The 16058-nt window shown below is 36.0% G+C and overlaps 1 protein-coding gene across 3 annotated transcripts; it reads right to left on the bottom strand.

Moving 5' to 3' along the window:
* Nucleotides 1-578: 578 nt before the first annotated feature.
* ptpa (protein phosphatase 2 phosphatase activator) lies at nucleotides 579-14747 on the bottom strand. 3 transcript variants are annotated; one of them, XM_046838761.1, is made up of 10 exons: nucleotides 14595-14747; nucleotides 12500-12609; nucleotides 12138-12224; nucleotides 11935-12060; nucleotides 11305-11422; nucleotides 10272-10371; nucleotides 9490-9614; nucleotides 7779-7879; nucleotides 3966-4073; nucleotides 579-1240 (listed from the first exon to the last, which is right to left on the bottom strand). In XM_046838761.1, exons 1-10 carry the CDS (start codon nucleotides 14617-14619, stop codon nucleotides 1166-1168), a joined length of 975 nt encoding a protein of 324 aa, XP_046694717.1. In that variant the 5' UTR covers nucleotides 14620-14747; the 3' UTR covers nucleotides 579-1165. The 3 variants fall into 3 exon arrangements, with proteins under 3 accessions (XP_046694717.1, XP_046694718.1, XP_046694715.1); XM_046838762.1 differs by having other exon boundaries at nucleotides 14599-14626; XM_046838759.1 differs by lacking the exon at nucleotides 14595-14747 and adding an exon at nucleotides 14007-14154.
* Between the last annotated feature and the right edge of the window lie 1311 nt (nucleotides 14748-16058).

Genomic DNA, 16058 nt, shown 5'->3' with positions numbered 1-16058 from the left:
AATAATTATCCCTAAATATTTAACAATATTCGCTTATATAAATCTACATAAAACCATTACAGAATCATGTAGGACCTTAATATTTGAGGGTAACAATCATTCAAAGTTAATCCTGTTTGCCAGACATGTGCATGTACATAGTAACTATTTACTGCTAAAAATACTAGTCTATATAGGAATTGTGTAGGAATACTCAACATAACTCTGTAGCTATGTGTATTGTGATCACAGTATGGCATTAGGTATTGTTAAAACTTGCTAATCATACACTTTACCTTACCTAGTATTGGCTCTGAAAAGGCTCTAGTTAGAACAGTTTTAAGAGCCAACAAATCCTGAATTATCCTAATTATCAAACCTATGAAGAACCCATGTGTGTAATATGGCCATATTTCTTTGAAGACCATTATAAGAGTCAGTGCAGCACATCATGTTAAGCCAGAAATTTAAAACTAAAATAGAAAACCCAAATATTGAAATGTGAATGTTATTGTGTTTCTTCTACAGAAACATTTGCTTAAGTAAATGAAAGCGCAAATTCTGAAGATAATGATGAAGAACTGAACATTAAAAACATGCAAAGCTACAACAGCTGATGTTTATTAATCATATCCAAAATGATAAAAATGTACATTTAAAGCACACACAGGCCACATGAGTAAATGTTTTTTGGACACACACACACATTCAATTTGCCAAGGATTACTACAGCCTAAAACGAAAAACTGACTAATTTTTTAGTTTTCTAGTCTTTCAAAAAAGAAAAAAAAAAGACAGAGGAAAAAAAAATAAAATAAAAACACTTCCCAGTTTCAGGCAAACTTTATGCTTTATATGTACATATTCATAAATAAATATGAATTCCGGATACTACAATTTTTTAGATACTAATTATGGTGCCACAAACAATAATTATTCTTACACCATCCATTTCTTGTGAGGTCGGATCAAGGTCAGGAAAATTGATCCTCATATGAATTTTATATTGTAGGAGGAGGCAACCATGCTGCACTGCAGTTAGAAACAGGGTTTTATTGCAGTCATGTTTATTCATTTATGCAGTGGATAAACATTGGAACAGTGGATGGTGGCAGAGTGATTTGGGAGGTTCTTGCAATTGGTTGAGAATCGGTTGTGCTCTCAGACTGGTTCTTCCCACTGTTATTCACGGTTTCACAGGCTGGATTGAGAGCAGGCTGCCAAACTTGAAGTGCTGGATGACGGGAAACTTCTCTAGGCACTTAAGATAGAAACAGAGAGAAAAAAAGGAAAAAAGTGAGAGATGGAGGTCATTAATTTGTTTTCTTACAAAAAAACTATCATCTTATAAGTTTTACTTCAGGTTGAAAACATTTTTTTTCCAGTTTAAGGTTTCTAAATTCAGCCAATACTTTGTAAAGGCCGAGCTCAAATGAAGGGGGGAACTTGTGATCATGATCTGACTGACAGTAAGCATATGGATATAAGCTGAAAGGAAAGCTGAAAAATCAATAAGACAAGTTAAGCATGCACAGTATCTACATCAACAGATTACATGCAGTAAAAAAAAAAAAAACTCTGAGGATGATAATGTTCAAGTACATATCTGAAAATATTTTCATAGACCAATATGAATGTGTTAATCATAAATGTGTTAATCATCTGCAAATTTCCAAGTGTAGATTTATATTTCCACATCTGATTTATATGCAGTGATGTCCACAAAGCTTCATAAAGGCTTTGAAAAGGATTAAATTATAATAAATGGTGAAACAGCGTCTGCTAACGTGGCTTGCAGTGTGAATCTTCCAGTAAAGCAGCTCAGCCACTGCATCATGTCAGCGAACACAAATACACGGGTAAACTCTTGTTCCCTGTAAGCACATTTTCGTTTATCCAAAAAGGCTATTTAAGTTTATTTTTTTCCAAACCATTAGAGTTTCACAAATATTTATGGTTACAAAAATATTAAATTTTTTAGTGCAAATAGAGTAATTCATTAAATATATGAATTATAGTACTGCAGGAACCAATTATCACCAGTTATACTCTTATGCATTCCCAATCATTCAAGGTCTTCATACATAAGTTTAAACAAACCCGGGAGCTCTCGAAGGATAGCTTTTTAACTGTGTAAATGTTCCTGTGCACTATTTATGAAAAAATAGTTTGTTGGCAAAGACGGTACAGATATATGTCCATTTTTAAATATTACTTCTCGGGATTTAACAAAGCACGGATAACAGGAAATCGGGTGTGGTCTTAAAGGGAAATTCTGTAGGTGTGGTATTATTTAGACCCATTTATTTCTCAATTCACTACTAAGCTTTCCAGATGTTTATTCTCCTTAGAAATTAAGTTTGGCCTTATGAGTTTTTTCTGTGGAAAATATGTTTAAACCACCAGAGATTTAGAGACAGTAACACTTCATTGACTAAATAGTTTGGACTGAAATTCAATTTACAGACTTTTCACCGACAACAGTCGATCAGCAAAGACATGTTTGTTGCCCAAAGATTATAAGGCCATTATTGTATACAAGTATTTAAATAGTATAGCTAACAGTTTAGCAGTGTGTATGATTAAGTTGGACAATATTAGTATCGATACAGACAAATATCACTCAGCTACAGTTCACGTTAGGACTGATTACAGCACATCCAGATTCCTAGTGTAAAACTTAAACTCCAGTGTAAAAGTAAAGTGTTTTAGAGTAGTCCACCTCTTTAAGTTAAAGGTTTTAAACTTGGATAAGAGTGTCTCTTTGCTAATATGGTCATTGGTTGTGCTTCGGGAAATGACGCAATATTACACAGCTACATACTCAGGAAATTTAAACCCCTGCTCAAACGCATGTCCTGTTCGTGCCGCACGAGCTGTTGCTATGTGGCCTTAACTATCACCTGTGAATAAAGTGCATGGAATGTGTTTACTTCCTGTAATAGCAGGAAATTACTTTGTCTATCCTTGGATTCATAGTTACATAGTTCATAGATCCATTCTATGAGAATATAATTGTCCAGCAGCAGAGAGCAGATTTACATTACAATCAGGTCGTTTTTAACAGTTTAAAACACACATTCATTTCTTAAGAAAAAAACATTTATGTGCCTCGCCTGGGAGAACCGGGAAAACATCAGCAATGTTTACAAAAGGATCATTATCAGTTAATAACTAATATTGGTGAGCTTTATTTATTTTTAATAAATCTGTTCATATCTTTCCTAAGTTTTTTAATTGTAGTAGGAGTCTGATAGAAAAGGCACTTATGACTACAGAGCTAAAGCAGCAGAAGAGAAAATGTAAGGTTGTGCGTGTGTGCGTGTGTGTGTGTGTGTGTGTGTGTGAGTGCGTGTGTGTGTGTGTGTGTGCGCGCGCAATGGGGGTTGGGAGTTTCACAGACACACCGGCCCCTCAACCCAGCACTCTGCTTAAGGGAGGGGAACTGCCTGCTCTCTTAACACAGGATGTGGCTCTGGAGGAGGGGGTGGGGCCTTCTGGTCTCACACACACACACACACACACACACACACACACACACATAGTTAACCCTTTCTAGTCAGGACAATGTGCCTTATCTTTTATATTTAAAAGTAATTGTTCCAATATTACAAAGTTATAAGATGGAAATGTAGAACAGCTATTACTATTTTTCTCTCCAACCAGAATACAACTTTCCAGAAGTGATGCTGGGATTTCCCCAGGAAAGAGGAACTCAAGTCCAACTGCTGGTAAACATGCCACATAGACATGAGAGATCAGATTACAGAAATATAACTGAGGAGAGAAACATTATGAAGAGTTTTGTGTAATATAATGTACCCATGTAAATGTAGGTGACTATACTGTGCAATATATAATGTAAAAGTGAAAATATAAACCACTAAATATAATATAATAAATGTCATAGTAAAGTTAAAAGTGATATATATGTAACTGTCATCTGACATCAAGGTAAACAAAAAAAAAAAAAAAAAGAACCTTACTTCAGCCTTGTACATTCGTATAAGCCCTTGGTTGACTTTGGACCAGGAGGGAACAGCGCTGATGTTCCAAAGCTGGTTTGAATGTTCAGCAAAGGGTCCCGTTTTCATCTGGACAAAAAATAACAACGAGGGAAAAATTCATTAAATTGCACTGGTGCGGTCTTAACAATTGTCAGTGCTACAATGACTCAAATAACCACTCTTTAAAAACTGTGGTGAGCAGAAAAGCATCTCAGAAGCACAACACATATTGGTTAGACAGATTAGAGTAGCAGGAAAGGATTAAGCCAGGAGTAGGAATCTGAGGCTACAATGGACACAGGATCAATTAAAAAAAAGAAATGTAAACATCAAATAAACATTATGATGGACAAATAACTGAAAACATACCACACAATCATTGTTGATTTGTTAGGAAAGTGTTTATTATACAAAACACATGATGCAACACTAATGTGATAATATTGCATTATAGGCTATTTGATATTTTATGAGTTTTCAGAAATGAATTTGTTTCTCTTTATAATGTTACAGCAGATTTTCTACTGATGGTTTTATACATTAAATCATTTCTTTTCTCACCACCACACTCTCATATTTCTTATTCTCACAGCTAGGAAGTCACAACATTGCACAATGAGACTGGCTGTTTCAAAAGCCTATGAAAAATGAGAAAGGCAAAGAGCTGCCAAAAAATCATATCAAAATAATAATGCTGCAACACACACACACACAAGCTGCGATTGTGGGTAAACTAACTTGGTAAATATGACCCTCAGTCACCCTTTTGACTCAGAAAAAATACATTCCAAAGAAAAAAAAAATTAAATATAACAACAGTAAATCCTAGCCAGAGAAAGAGGAAAAAGTAAAAAAAGGAGGGTGTAGTCATTACTGCTAATGAAGGGTCTGCCATGTTAAGTGTGGTACTTATACTGCTTTCCACTGCACATTCAAAACAAGAACTGGACTAAACAGGAACCAACTAAAATCAGGATTCTTGCTCCATCTTTCCATATTGCATTTTTCAATAACTTAATAGGCAAATAGATGCATCACATCATGGGTATCAGAGGCTATACATAAACGTGAGCAACATCCTTGAGAGGGACCCATACTCCTGTTATCCCACCCCCCATTTTTAAAACACCATCTGTGTTGGTGACCGCTGGCTGCCCTGACGCAATCACCACAGAGGGGGGAGTCACCGACAGAAACACTGCTATTTATTCGCTGGTTAAAGATATATTTTGTAAGATGTATTTTTGGTCATTTTTACAACAGAAATATTCGATTTAATGAGCTGAACCTTATCTTTTAGATTGTTTCTGTCCCCTCAACAAAACCAAAAATCTAAATTATCTCAGGTGTTTTATAACATATTTTCACTTTGTGTTCAGTAGATAAAGCGCTGATCATTTAAACATTTTGTTATATATATATATACATATATACATGTGTGTATGGAGTGTACACAAAATTTGGGGGAGGAAATTTAAAACGTAAAACTGCTTATCGTTTTTTTTTTTTTTTTTTTACATTTGTGAACAACAGTTTAACTTGCTTGGTTAAATTTTATAAAAATTAAATAGAATAAATGAAATTAATGCAATACACTTATATTGATTAAATTCAGTAATCCATTAAATTGGCTTTAAATTTAAATAAATTTAAATAGATGGAAAAATTAAATAGTTTACATTTGTTAGACCCCGTTGCACATTGCCTTGCACATTTACAATAAAGTTGAATCTAATCGAATATACATGAAAGATGAGGAAAGCACTCACTTTTGTTAGATACTGTGTGTGTGAAATTATATACTGTGTGTATATATATATATATATATATATATATATATATATATATATATATATATATATATATATATATATATATATAAATGCAATCCTTTTACGTGCGAAACAGTTATATATACATATTAAGTGACGGACCGAAAGATTATTTAGTCTTCGTTTCGCCTTTTGAGTGCTTTTATTATTATTATTATTAAACTTGAAAACAGAATCCAAACTGTTATAACATTTGGTACTGGCCAAATAAGTTGTGCACCAGTACCGTGATGAGTGTATTTGGTAATTCGAGGTCAGTATTAGGAGAGCTTCGGTGTAAATAGTAATATTACTGGTTGCTGTAGGCTTGTTTGAGAAGCCAGCAGTGGAGAAGGTTTGGTGTAAGGCTTCCATGCCCTAAGGAAAGACAAGCTCATGAATGGGAGTGCTGTGTGGCTCCACAGAGCATGCACGCACACGCGCACACACACACACACACACACACACACACACACACACACACACACTTTCCCAGACTGCTCTGCAAAGCTGGACTTTCCAGTGGGGCCCAACAGAGCTGGAGGGAAAGGAGGATGAGGGGGAGGGGCTCAGGGACCCAGTGATTCACAACAGCATGTGGGGAAGGAAATGACTCATGTGAGCTGAGTGCTCCACACATAACCTCCCTGAGAGAGAGAGAGAGAGAGAGAGAGAGAGAGAGAAAGAGGAGACTCTGTGTGTGTGTGTGTGTGTGTGTGTGTGTGTGTGTGTGTGTGTGTGTGAGTGTGTCTGTGTGTGTGTTAAATGAGCATGTGCGAGTAACGTGTATGTCACGTGTGTCAGGGAGCTGTGCCAAGATTCTCTGTCTCGAAAGACTTGGAGCATGACGTGCCCAAACGTGCACTTACAGAACACAGAGGGAGAGCACTAGCAAGAGTATGCTTTTGTGTCCGCGTGTGTGTGTGTTATATTGTGCTGTAAATTTAGTCTGGACTATAACACTCCCTGCAGCCCACCCCACATACACACACACACACACACACACACACACACACACACACACACACACACACTATGCTCTCCTTTCTGCATTCTGGGAAGTTGAGTCATTCTGTAACCACAGCTGCAGCATCCTCTCTCCTCACACACTCACTCAGAGTTAAATGAACACACGTGCACCCACGCCATTAAAGGAATAATTCAGTCTCTAGCAAAATAAATTTAATTAATTACAGTGTTCGTTTCCTTCACCCAAATGAATTGAGATACCTTTGACTACAGCTAAGAAATAATGAAAATCTAGTTCTTTTTTTTTTTCCTTCTGAAAATCAAGATCTCCATTCCACACAACTTCATAAGTGTGCTTAAGAACTTACTCTAGCCTATAAATGTGACCATAATCTTAAAGAGACCATTAGAATCATCTTTTTCTTTGGTACAATTTGATATCATTTAACAAATAATGACAAATACAAAAGTCTGAATTCACAAATCAATGCCTTTGAAGATTAAAGATAAAGTTGATACAGACTCTTATTATAAATCATTTTAGGTGCAGTACTACTGCATTAGAGTCTGGAACAATACTTAGAAGCCAAGACTCTACTCCTCAAATTTTATATATTTTTTTACTAAATAGAAAATCCTTTAATTTAATTTAACATTTAACACTGTCCATTTAGACAACAGACAGAAGCTGTTAATTACTCCATAATCAATCAAACATATAAAAGAGTTGCTAAAGATAGTGAGTCTGTTTACTTAGTTAGGAGAAGAAGCAAATGTTCTACAGCCTGGTCTGGAAACATTCTGGTGATTTTAAAATCCTTTGCCTTCTTAGTAATTTCTTGGAAAAACTGTCTCATGCTGAATCCCAGAATTCCCTGCAAAGCTTTTTCTTTTTCTCCTTCCTTTAAACCTCCTCTGTCTGTGGTCTGTGTTTTATTTAGAACAGGCTCTTCTGAAAGAAGACATCACAGGAGATGCGCATGCACACACATACACCCCCATACACACACACCTCATTGATGAATTTGATGCACTCCATAAACATGTAGTCTTTATGCTGCTCGTTCACCACCTTCTCCTCCACAAAATGCCGTGGCTCCAGAGTGGGGTGATCTGCAACGGAGACAGAACACACACTCAGTGCATTTCCTAAGAGTCACCAGCAGATGGCTTCCTTACACCCCTAAATATTTAACTGCCTCAGTCCCACTTAATGAGCTAATTTCACAAATTAGAAAATCCTAAATATCGTCCCCTGGTGGTCTAGTGGTCAGGATGCGAAAATCCTAAATATAGTTTTTTTTAACTATAATATTTAGGATTTTCTAATGTGTACATTTTGTATTATGTATCCCATCAGAGCTGGTGGTGGTGCATAATAAAATCACAAAAAATCATTTCAGCACTCTATTCAGCGAATGTGAACTCACATCTCATCATTTTCCTGTACTAAATAACCCCAATAGATGTTCGAAACTCACGTTCAATGAGGTCTAAAGGTTGCTCCATTAATAGAATAACAGCAATAAATGTCTAAAACATGAAATGACCGCAATATTAAAATAATAAGCTTTAACAATAGAGGTTTAAGCATGATTTTTACCAAAGCTTTTTTTTATATTGTTTACTGTAATGCTGTTGTGTTTGAAAGTTTAGTCATTATGATTCAAAGATCAGGACAAACAGAGGAACTTCGATGTTCACTGCACAAAAACTCTTCTAACTGAAAAAAAGTCACTATACAGTTCATTTGAAGAACTATTAAAACCTCATGTTATATTTGCATAGCTATGCAACAATGTCTTACGGAGTTATAAATATATACATGTTCCAGCATGTATTCTGTACACAGTACTGGACATGATGTGTATGGAAACTATTGGAAGCTGCTGGAAACTCATTCATCCCATGTTAAATAATAGCTTTCTCGATGCCAGAGGCTTATCTCAGAGAAGGCCAGCAAATATTTTTATAAACGTCACCATCCAAATATGGCTTAAGGAGCACTGAGGACTAACAACGCTAACACAAAAGCTAATAAACAACCATGGCGTGCATGGGCTGTGTAAATGTTCAAGAGCTACACACCAAATGGTGTGTTAAAATAGTACTTGTGAATTTGTGATTTTAACACACAATACGCTCTTAGTTCATAGTCATAAGAACACTGTTGCTAGGCAACTAGGCAATGCTGAAGCCAAGCATGAGCTAGCTAATGATTAGGACAAGTGATTTGGCTAAGCACAGAGTCAATAAGAACACAATTTTTACATTTTCTTAAACATGTCAGAACAGACGCGCAAGAACGCGCAATAATAGACAACACATGATTAACAGACAGGGTTTATCCATAAATAAAAATGGCCGACTGACAGCTGATTCTGTGAACGATGCTATATTTACAAAATGTAATACTGATTCTCATTGTAAACTATGATAAATTCAATCAGTAATTAATCACAGAGTGCTGACTTGCCAAGGAGTTGGCTGTTCCTGTGAAATCGTTTCATTAAAATCACATTTTGCTGGAATAGTCACCAACAGTAGACATGTTAATGACACGATATGTAAAAATATATGTATTGAGAATGCTTACTAAAATTGCCATCCTCATGCATTTCATATAATTGATAAAATGCATAACACCAGGGGTGAATAAGGCGGTCACATGGGCTGCACAATAGAGCAGAAGCCAAAAATCAGATGTACAGAGGAACAGTTACCTATAAGCTGAGAACTGCCCCAAATGAAGGGCAAAAATTGAAAGTCATCGAGCCCCCACACGCCCTGACTCCCTGCCGGCTCCATACGGTACGTCTTCTGCAGCTTCCGCATCACGCGCAGATACCTGCACCAATCACAACCCACTGGTTTATATGCAAATTTTCAAATTGACCTTCCCGCTCTCGCTCCAGCAAGTATTTTTACATACATACAATGAGACGCACTAATTATTATATTATATATATATATATATATATATATATATATATATATATATATATCTCCAATCAATTAAAATATGTAATCGATATTAATCACATGATTGTTTAATCGCAACTTAAACATTTATCTGTTCTAAATGTACCTTAACATTTTTTATACTCTAATCAACATGGGCATGGACAAATATAGATGCTTTAGGCAAATGTATGTTTCTTATTACTGAATCCAAACTAAACAAAGAGCATGAACACAAAATATTCTTGTAAATGTTGTAAAAGAAAATCTGGTGTATAAATTACATATATTATCAGGACACCAAATAAAACCTTTTGCTATATTTCCATATAGATGGTTTTAATTGCTGGATATTTGCATCAAAAACCAGTAATGGAAAAAATTACTCATTACTTACAGTGGCAATCTTAGATGTCACTGCAAATAAATAAATAAATAAATAAATCTCTCTTTAAATTTTCACTTGCAAGTTCCTAAAAGACAGACATTTTGTCAGCGGACAAAAAAGAAAGACAATAAGAAACCTTTTGGTGTCACTTCTCACCCGTCAAACACTTTAAAAAGGATGGCCAGCTGGTCCTCCACTCTCAGAGCTCCTACTTTGCAAAGGCAGCAGAGAAATGCTGCAAAGGCGGCTTCATGACCTGCAAACACACACACACACACACACACACACACACACACACACACACACACACACACACACACACACACACACACACACACTCCACCCCTTAGCCTCCATACTATATGTAGCCAAAATGTCTTTTTATTAAAAATAAAATCTGTAGACACTAAAGACAACGTTAAACTATTGATCTATTGGATTTTCTGATTCATAGCTGATGAGATTCAGTGTAATTTTTACTTCAACAGTGCCCTCTAGTGTAAACCTCTAGTAGTTTTCTGTAAAGCTGCTTCGGGACAATTTGAATCAAATTGAATAGTGGAAGTGTTTAGAGTATGAAGTACAGGTATTCACTGGGGTAAATATCTACCCTGTACACTGAATAATTCTTACACAACCATTAATAACACACTAATAACCATTTCATAATGTCAAAACAAACAAAGATATTGAAATATTAAGAAACTGTTGAAGCTTAAAACAAGTAATTTAAACAACATTTCTTAAAATTGTTGAAGCTGCAATCAATAAAGTAAACTGGTGTCTCCACATGCTCAGAAAATGTTTTCTAACAGGACATTTACATCCTCACTACATGATTTGAGTATGTTAATCCTATTCTATGACTTTCACAGGTGCTAGAACTTAACACTACCAATTAATACCTGTGAGAGAATTTAAAGTGAACATGTGTTAGAGCTCGATACTACTGTCAAAACAGTAACAGACAGAATATCTGTTGGATAAGATCGCACTCTGTGCACAGAGGTTGTTCTAGCAGCTTGCGTCTTGTATGCTGTTTATCCTCATGTGTTTCCTCATGTGTTCTGCAGACCAAACTGTACAGCATGTAGCTCTTCAATTTCAACACACACGATTTTCTTTTCAGCATTACACTAAATTTACATTATGGTGAACAACACAAAAATATACATGTAGACACACATACCTGTGCCATAATCAATTCTTGTAGGGTTGCCTACAGCTTCCTTCAGATACACAGCAACCTCCGGGGCTGCAGCACTGAGCTCATCAGGAAGAACGGCAGACACCAGAGCGTCAGCTTCCTACATACACATATACACAAATACACACACAATAAACTCTATTATTAATGTATATCTGTACATTTTCACAATAAACATAGCGACCACCAAGCGCTTTTCCGTTAGACAACGTTATAGCAATGTGCACTAACAAATTGGAGATCAAACATGATGATTTCATCCCGAGTCATTTAGAGGCTGGAGCTAGAAACCTTTTTGTTTATTAATAATCTGATCGATTAGCGAGAAAAAAAAAAAAAGGAAATTCTGCTTACATTTTTTTAAATTACATAAAAAAAAATAATAAAAATAAAAACACTCATTTGTGCTATTGTTAAGTGTTGAGAACACTAGTGAACACGCCTCCTTTCAACTGACACTCAACACACAGGAATCACCTAAGACTAAAGAGGATTCTGGATTTGCATCAGTAACTATACCATGCTGATGCAAAGCAGCATGAGTTGGTAGGGACAATCCTAAAAATGGCCAGGTTACTCCCAAAAATGTCAAACACACAGCATTGCCGGTACCTGCTCTAGTTTGGCGTACCAGGTCCGGAAAGCCTTATTACCAAAGCGGGACGGCTGATCCACTGGTGGCGTCTCATCTATCCAGCGATCCAAAGTTCCCAACAGAGACAGCAACTTTTCTACTGTCTGAAATGCACAGAGAGAAAAAAAATAAGGAAAAAAGTGAGAAGTTCCTGTCTCAATGAAGAAAACAGTGGCTGTACCTCAGAAACAGGATAATCACACGTGAACTTCTTTCCTTTCACCCCCTCATTCAGAGTTAGAATGAATCCAATGTAATCTGCATAAGCCTGCACAGTAAACACAAAAAAGATGTTCAGTTCCACTCTCACTCTGCCGCAAATCATCAATGATTTTTCCTATTATTCCAACCTGCATTTTATGCATCTGAATGTGTGTGGGGTTTGAAATGTATTTCTGTAGTTTCACAGTAATACAAGTTTATAGTTACCAGCATTATGCATACACTTCTACATTAGCAAACTCCAGCACAAATACAAGTGTTACAAACTGTCTACGTGATCAAAACATTCATCTAAACTCAATCCAATCCCCATCAACATACCCGAGACCTCTTCCATTTGCCCATATCAGGCACCATGCTGATCTCCTTCTGTGGCAGCATGAATTTAAAGCTGGCAGGTAGGGGAGGCCCATCATCTTCAAGAGAGGCACCTGGGACATTAGCAAAACAAAATCTACAGTTAGAGAGCATACTTTAGACAAATCAGATTTGGATGAACACTGCATGTGTCAATCTCTGACAAAGCAATCGTGTCATTCTGCACAACAAGAATTCTACAAAAACAAAGATTCATGCAATAACTGTTACTCCTAAGCAGGGGATTTGTTTTAGGAGCTTCACTAAAGTAAAGGTGAAGGATTAATGATGTATTTGTGTATTGTGCCAAAATAACTACAGCTAGGCTGCACATTTGCAACCTGTTGATAGTTTTTGGTTAGTGTATCAAATTGTTGCATGTTCAAAACATAAAAAAGTATTGAAATTCGATTATTTGAGAACACTCATTTATATATAAATTCTATATTAATTATACACATTGTGTACACATATACAAAGTAAGCATGTAACTAAGACGATTTCAGCTCGTCAAAATAAGACGCGATTTACACGTAACAAATCAGCTTCGGCTGCATAGAAACAAGATGGAACTCAGTGTAAATTATTTACATGTCAAATACACAAACGTGCACAATACGCTCCAACCGATCCTCATACACAATAAAACACACCCTGATTTATGCAGCTTTGAGTCAATAAGAAGATAAAATGGACTGTGTTACAGTGAGACCCACAAAAAGAAGTCAACAGACAGAGAATGCGCTCAATGTCTGATCTCAAGTGTCAGAGATAACTACAGCAAAAAAAAAAATAAATAAAGAGTTGTAACTGGAAACCTGGAGCAAACCTCACCCACAGGTCCTCATGTGAACTCTATTTATTTATTTTTTTCATTTATTTTAGAATAAACTCATTTGTTCAGGTTCATCTGAATTTAGGAATTTATGTTCCCTTTTCAGGTCTCGCAGTAAAAAGTTTCAATGATCTTTAATTATATCTGGAGCTTTCAGATTTTTTCAGAACATGAAACCTAAAGATCATAAATAGGTATGTAGCTGTCTGGCACTGCTCTACAGAGAGTTTAATTTTCATTCAGGATGACATATGAGATGATTATAAATGGATGCTTCCTGCATCCTGATGGTGGCTAATCCCCTGTAGCCCACATTAGGACTTAACAATGCTTTGAGCATTATAAATAATAATAATAATAGTAATAATAAAGATAACTGATGGTGGGTTTTTGATTAGAAATGTTTGGTACTGTTATTATTTAACAATGAAAATTAAATAGATGTATATAAGATCACAATGCCCCGTTGTGAACAGCTGTTAATAAAAAATAGCCTGATTCCTGATTTTTTTAGACGCGATTTTTTTCTCTGAGACATGAAAAAGTGGGGAAGAATCAGACTAGGAAAGGTTTCTTATTTAATGTCAACAAGCTCACTGCGCTTCTGATTCTGCCTCAAAGACCACAAATGCTTACAAATAGTTGCAACACCAGCACCTTCATCACCCCCATCCCAGGCTGCAGATCTGTGACAAGCACATGACCTCGTTTTGTCTTTCCTATAGGGCAGCATCGTTCTTTTTTGCTATTTTTATATTGCAGTTTTCCAAAATAAACAAAAGGTTCAATGTAAGATTCTTCGCTAACCAACAACAAACGCGGTCCAACCTGTATTCATAAAATCCCTCCTCCTGAGCTAGGATTAGTTAACAAAATTGAGTTTCTCTCTTATGATTGGTTAATACTTCAACTCGCTCTTGGATTTGACGAATGACTGCGAGTGTAAGATTTACAATCCAATCCTAGTACAGGAGGCGGGATTTGACGGAATACAGGTGTGGACGGAGAAACCGCTAACTACATAAACTAGCTTGCTAGTTCGTTAAAGACTCGATGAACTTGTCCGAGGCGCAATGATTAAACTCCGCATTTTAAACGCTAATGTCACCTGCTTGCAAAGAAACATGTGTTCAATATTAATATTTATTTCGGTAGATAAATATAAGCACCGACATTTATAAATGTTCTTCGTCAGGATGCAGTTGTTATTTCATTAAAATTTACCTGCCTGCTTCTCAGTGTCCGCCATGTTTACTGTGGGCAATAATTCATTACATGACTGTTCACCTTTAACTTCCGTTTATAACGTAGTGAAGCAAAATAATATCCGGTATTTTTTTAATAGCCTTTCTTCGCTTTTTATTATTATTTTTAATTCAACCAATATGTAAAAATGGTGAAAATGTATTTAGCAAAAAAAATAAATAAATCCTGACGTCATGTGAAGCGCTAATAATTGCACATGTAATAGAGTCGACTCTAATTCTAAGAGTCGACTCAATTCAATAGAAACGGGCGCCTGTAGCTTCAAATACAGAAAAATAAAGATGTTGCTTTAACTCGAGCTGGTGACACCGGGGCCATCTAGCAGGTGTACATTAATGTTGCCATTTTCACATTCTTTGACTGGATGGTCAGAGAGCACACTAATCAATTTAATTATTTTTTTCACTTATATAGCACTTTTAAAAATTCTCTCGAACTAGCTTTACAAACATAAATCAGTTATAAAATAATGTATAAGTGTGTTCCTTATAAGTGTAAGTTGGACACCTAAAGAGCAAAAACTTCCTAAGATAGCATAAGGAAGAAACCTTGACAGGAACCAGACTCCTCATCTGGCTGGCACAGAATGCCCATAGATTATTCATTATTATTATTATTATTATTATTATTATTATTATTATTATTATTATTATTAATTGTTAAGGTGTGCAGTGCTAGGCAATTAAATGCAACCTGTGGTCCTGAGTCACTGTTGATTTTAATTACAGCCCAAATTCTTAAGTTACTCAGTAATTTCATGCATCTTTAGGCTGTTAATGTGGAACCATCCCCAGCTGCACAGACTGGTCACCAATTGAAGAGAACTCCAGATTTTGGGCCAACACATAGCATAATTGGTTTGGCCCAGTGATGGGCCACACAACCCTCTTTTACTTGGCCCAAATACAGCTAGGAATTACAACTGGACCAGGTCTGGTTGCCAGAACTTGGGCCACATATCGCCAATGGCATAGTGATATCTCAGACAAATGTATTATTATAGCTGGCCCAATTTTGGTCCTATGTAGGACCAAACAAGTTGGTTTCACATGTCAGTCTAAAAAATAAATAACTTAATCTAGCCACTTTATACACACCCTTGGCCCAGATGAAAAATGCCTGAACAACAACAACAGTATTCTGAAACATTTTTGATGTCAAGGCGATGTTTCAAAAAGCTTTTGAAAGTTTTATTTCATGAACAAGTGGCATTGTGCAAACAACTCAACATCCAAGCAAGTCACAAGTCCTTTAAGCTGTTGTAGTCTCCTGACACTCTTTTCTTCGGACTTCTGTGGCAGAAGTCATGTGGTTATTCCTCACAGCCACTGAAACATACAAGTTACATTTTATTTTCTGACAGTGTTAACTCATACTAACGCTATAATCCAAAGGATCACTGTAAAATATATATATATGTAT

Source organism: Silurus meridionalis, chromosome 25 (assembly GCF_014805685.1).
Source record: "Silurus meridionalis isolate SWU-2019-XX chromosome 25, ASM1480568v1, whole genome shotgun sequence".
Classification (NCBI taxonomy): domain Eukaryota; kingdom Metazoa; phylum Chordata; class Actinopteri; order Siluriformes; family Siluridae; genus Silurus; species Silurus meridionalis.
Note: the sequence above shows the minus strand (reverse complement) of the source record. Positions and strands in the feature narration are given on the sequence as shown.

Coding starts and splice junctions, on each gene's coding strand:
- ptpa (XM_046838759.1), bottom strand. CDS start 14,103: ATGCTGCCCTATAGGAAAGACAAAACGAGGTCATGTGCTTGTCACAGA. Junction 12,225..12,499: donor GCAAATGGAAGAGGTCTCGG/GTATGTTGATGG, acceptor TTTACTGTGCAG/GCTTATGCAGATTACATTGG. Junction 1,241..3,965: donor TACGAATGTACAAGGCTGAA/GTAAGGTTCTTT, acceptor TTCTATCTTAAG/TGCCTAGAGAAGTTTCCCGT.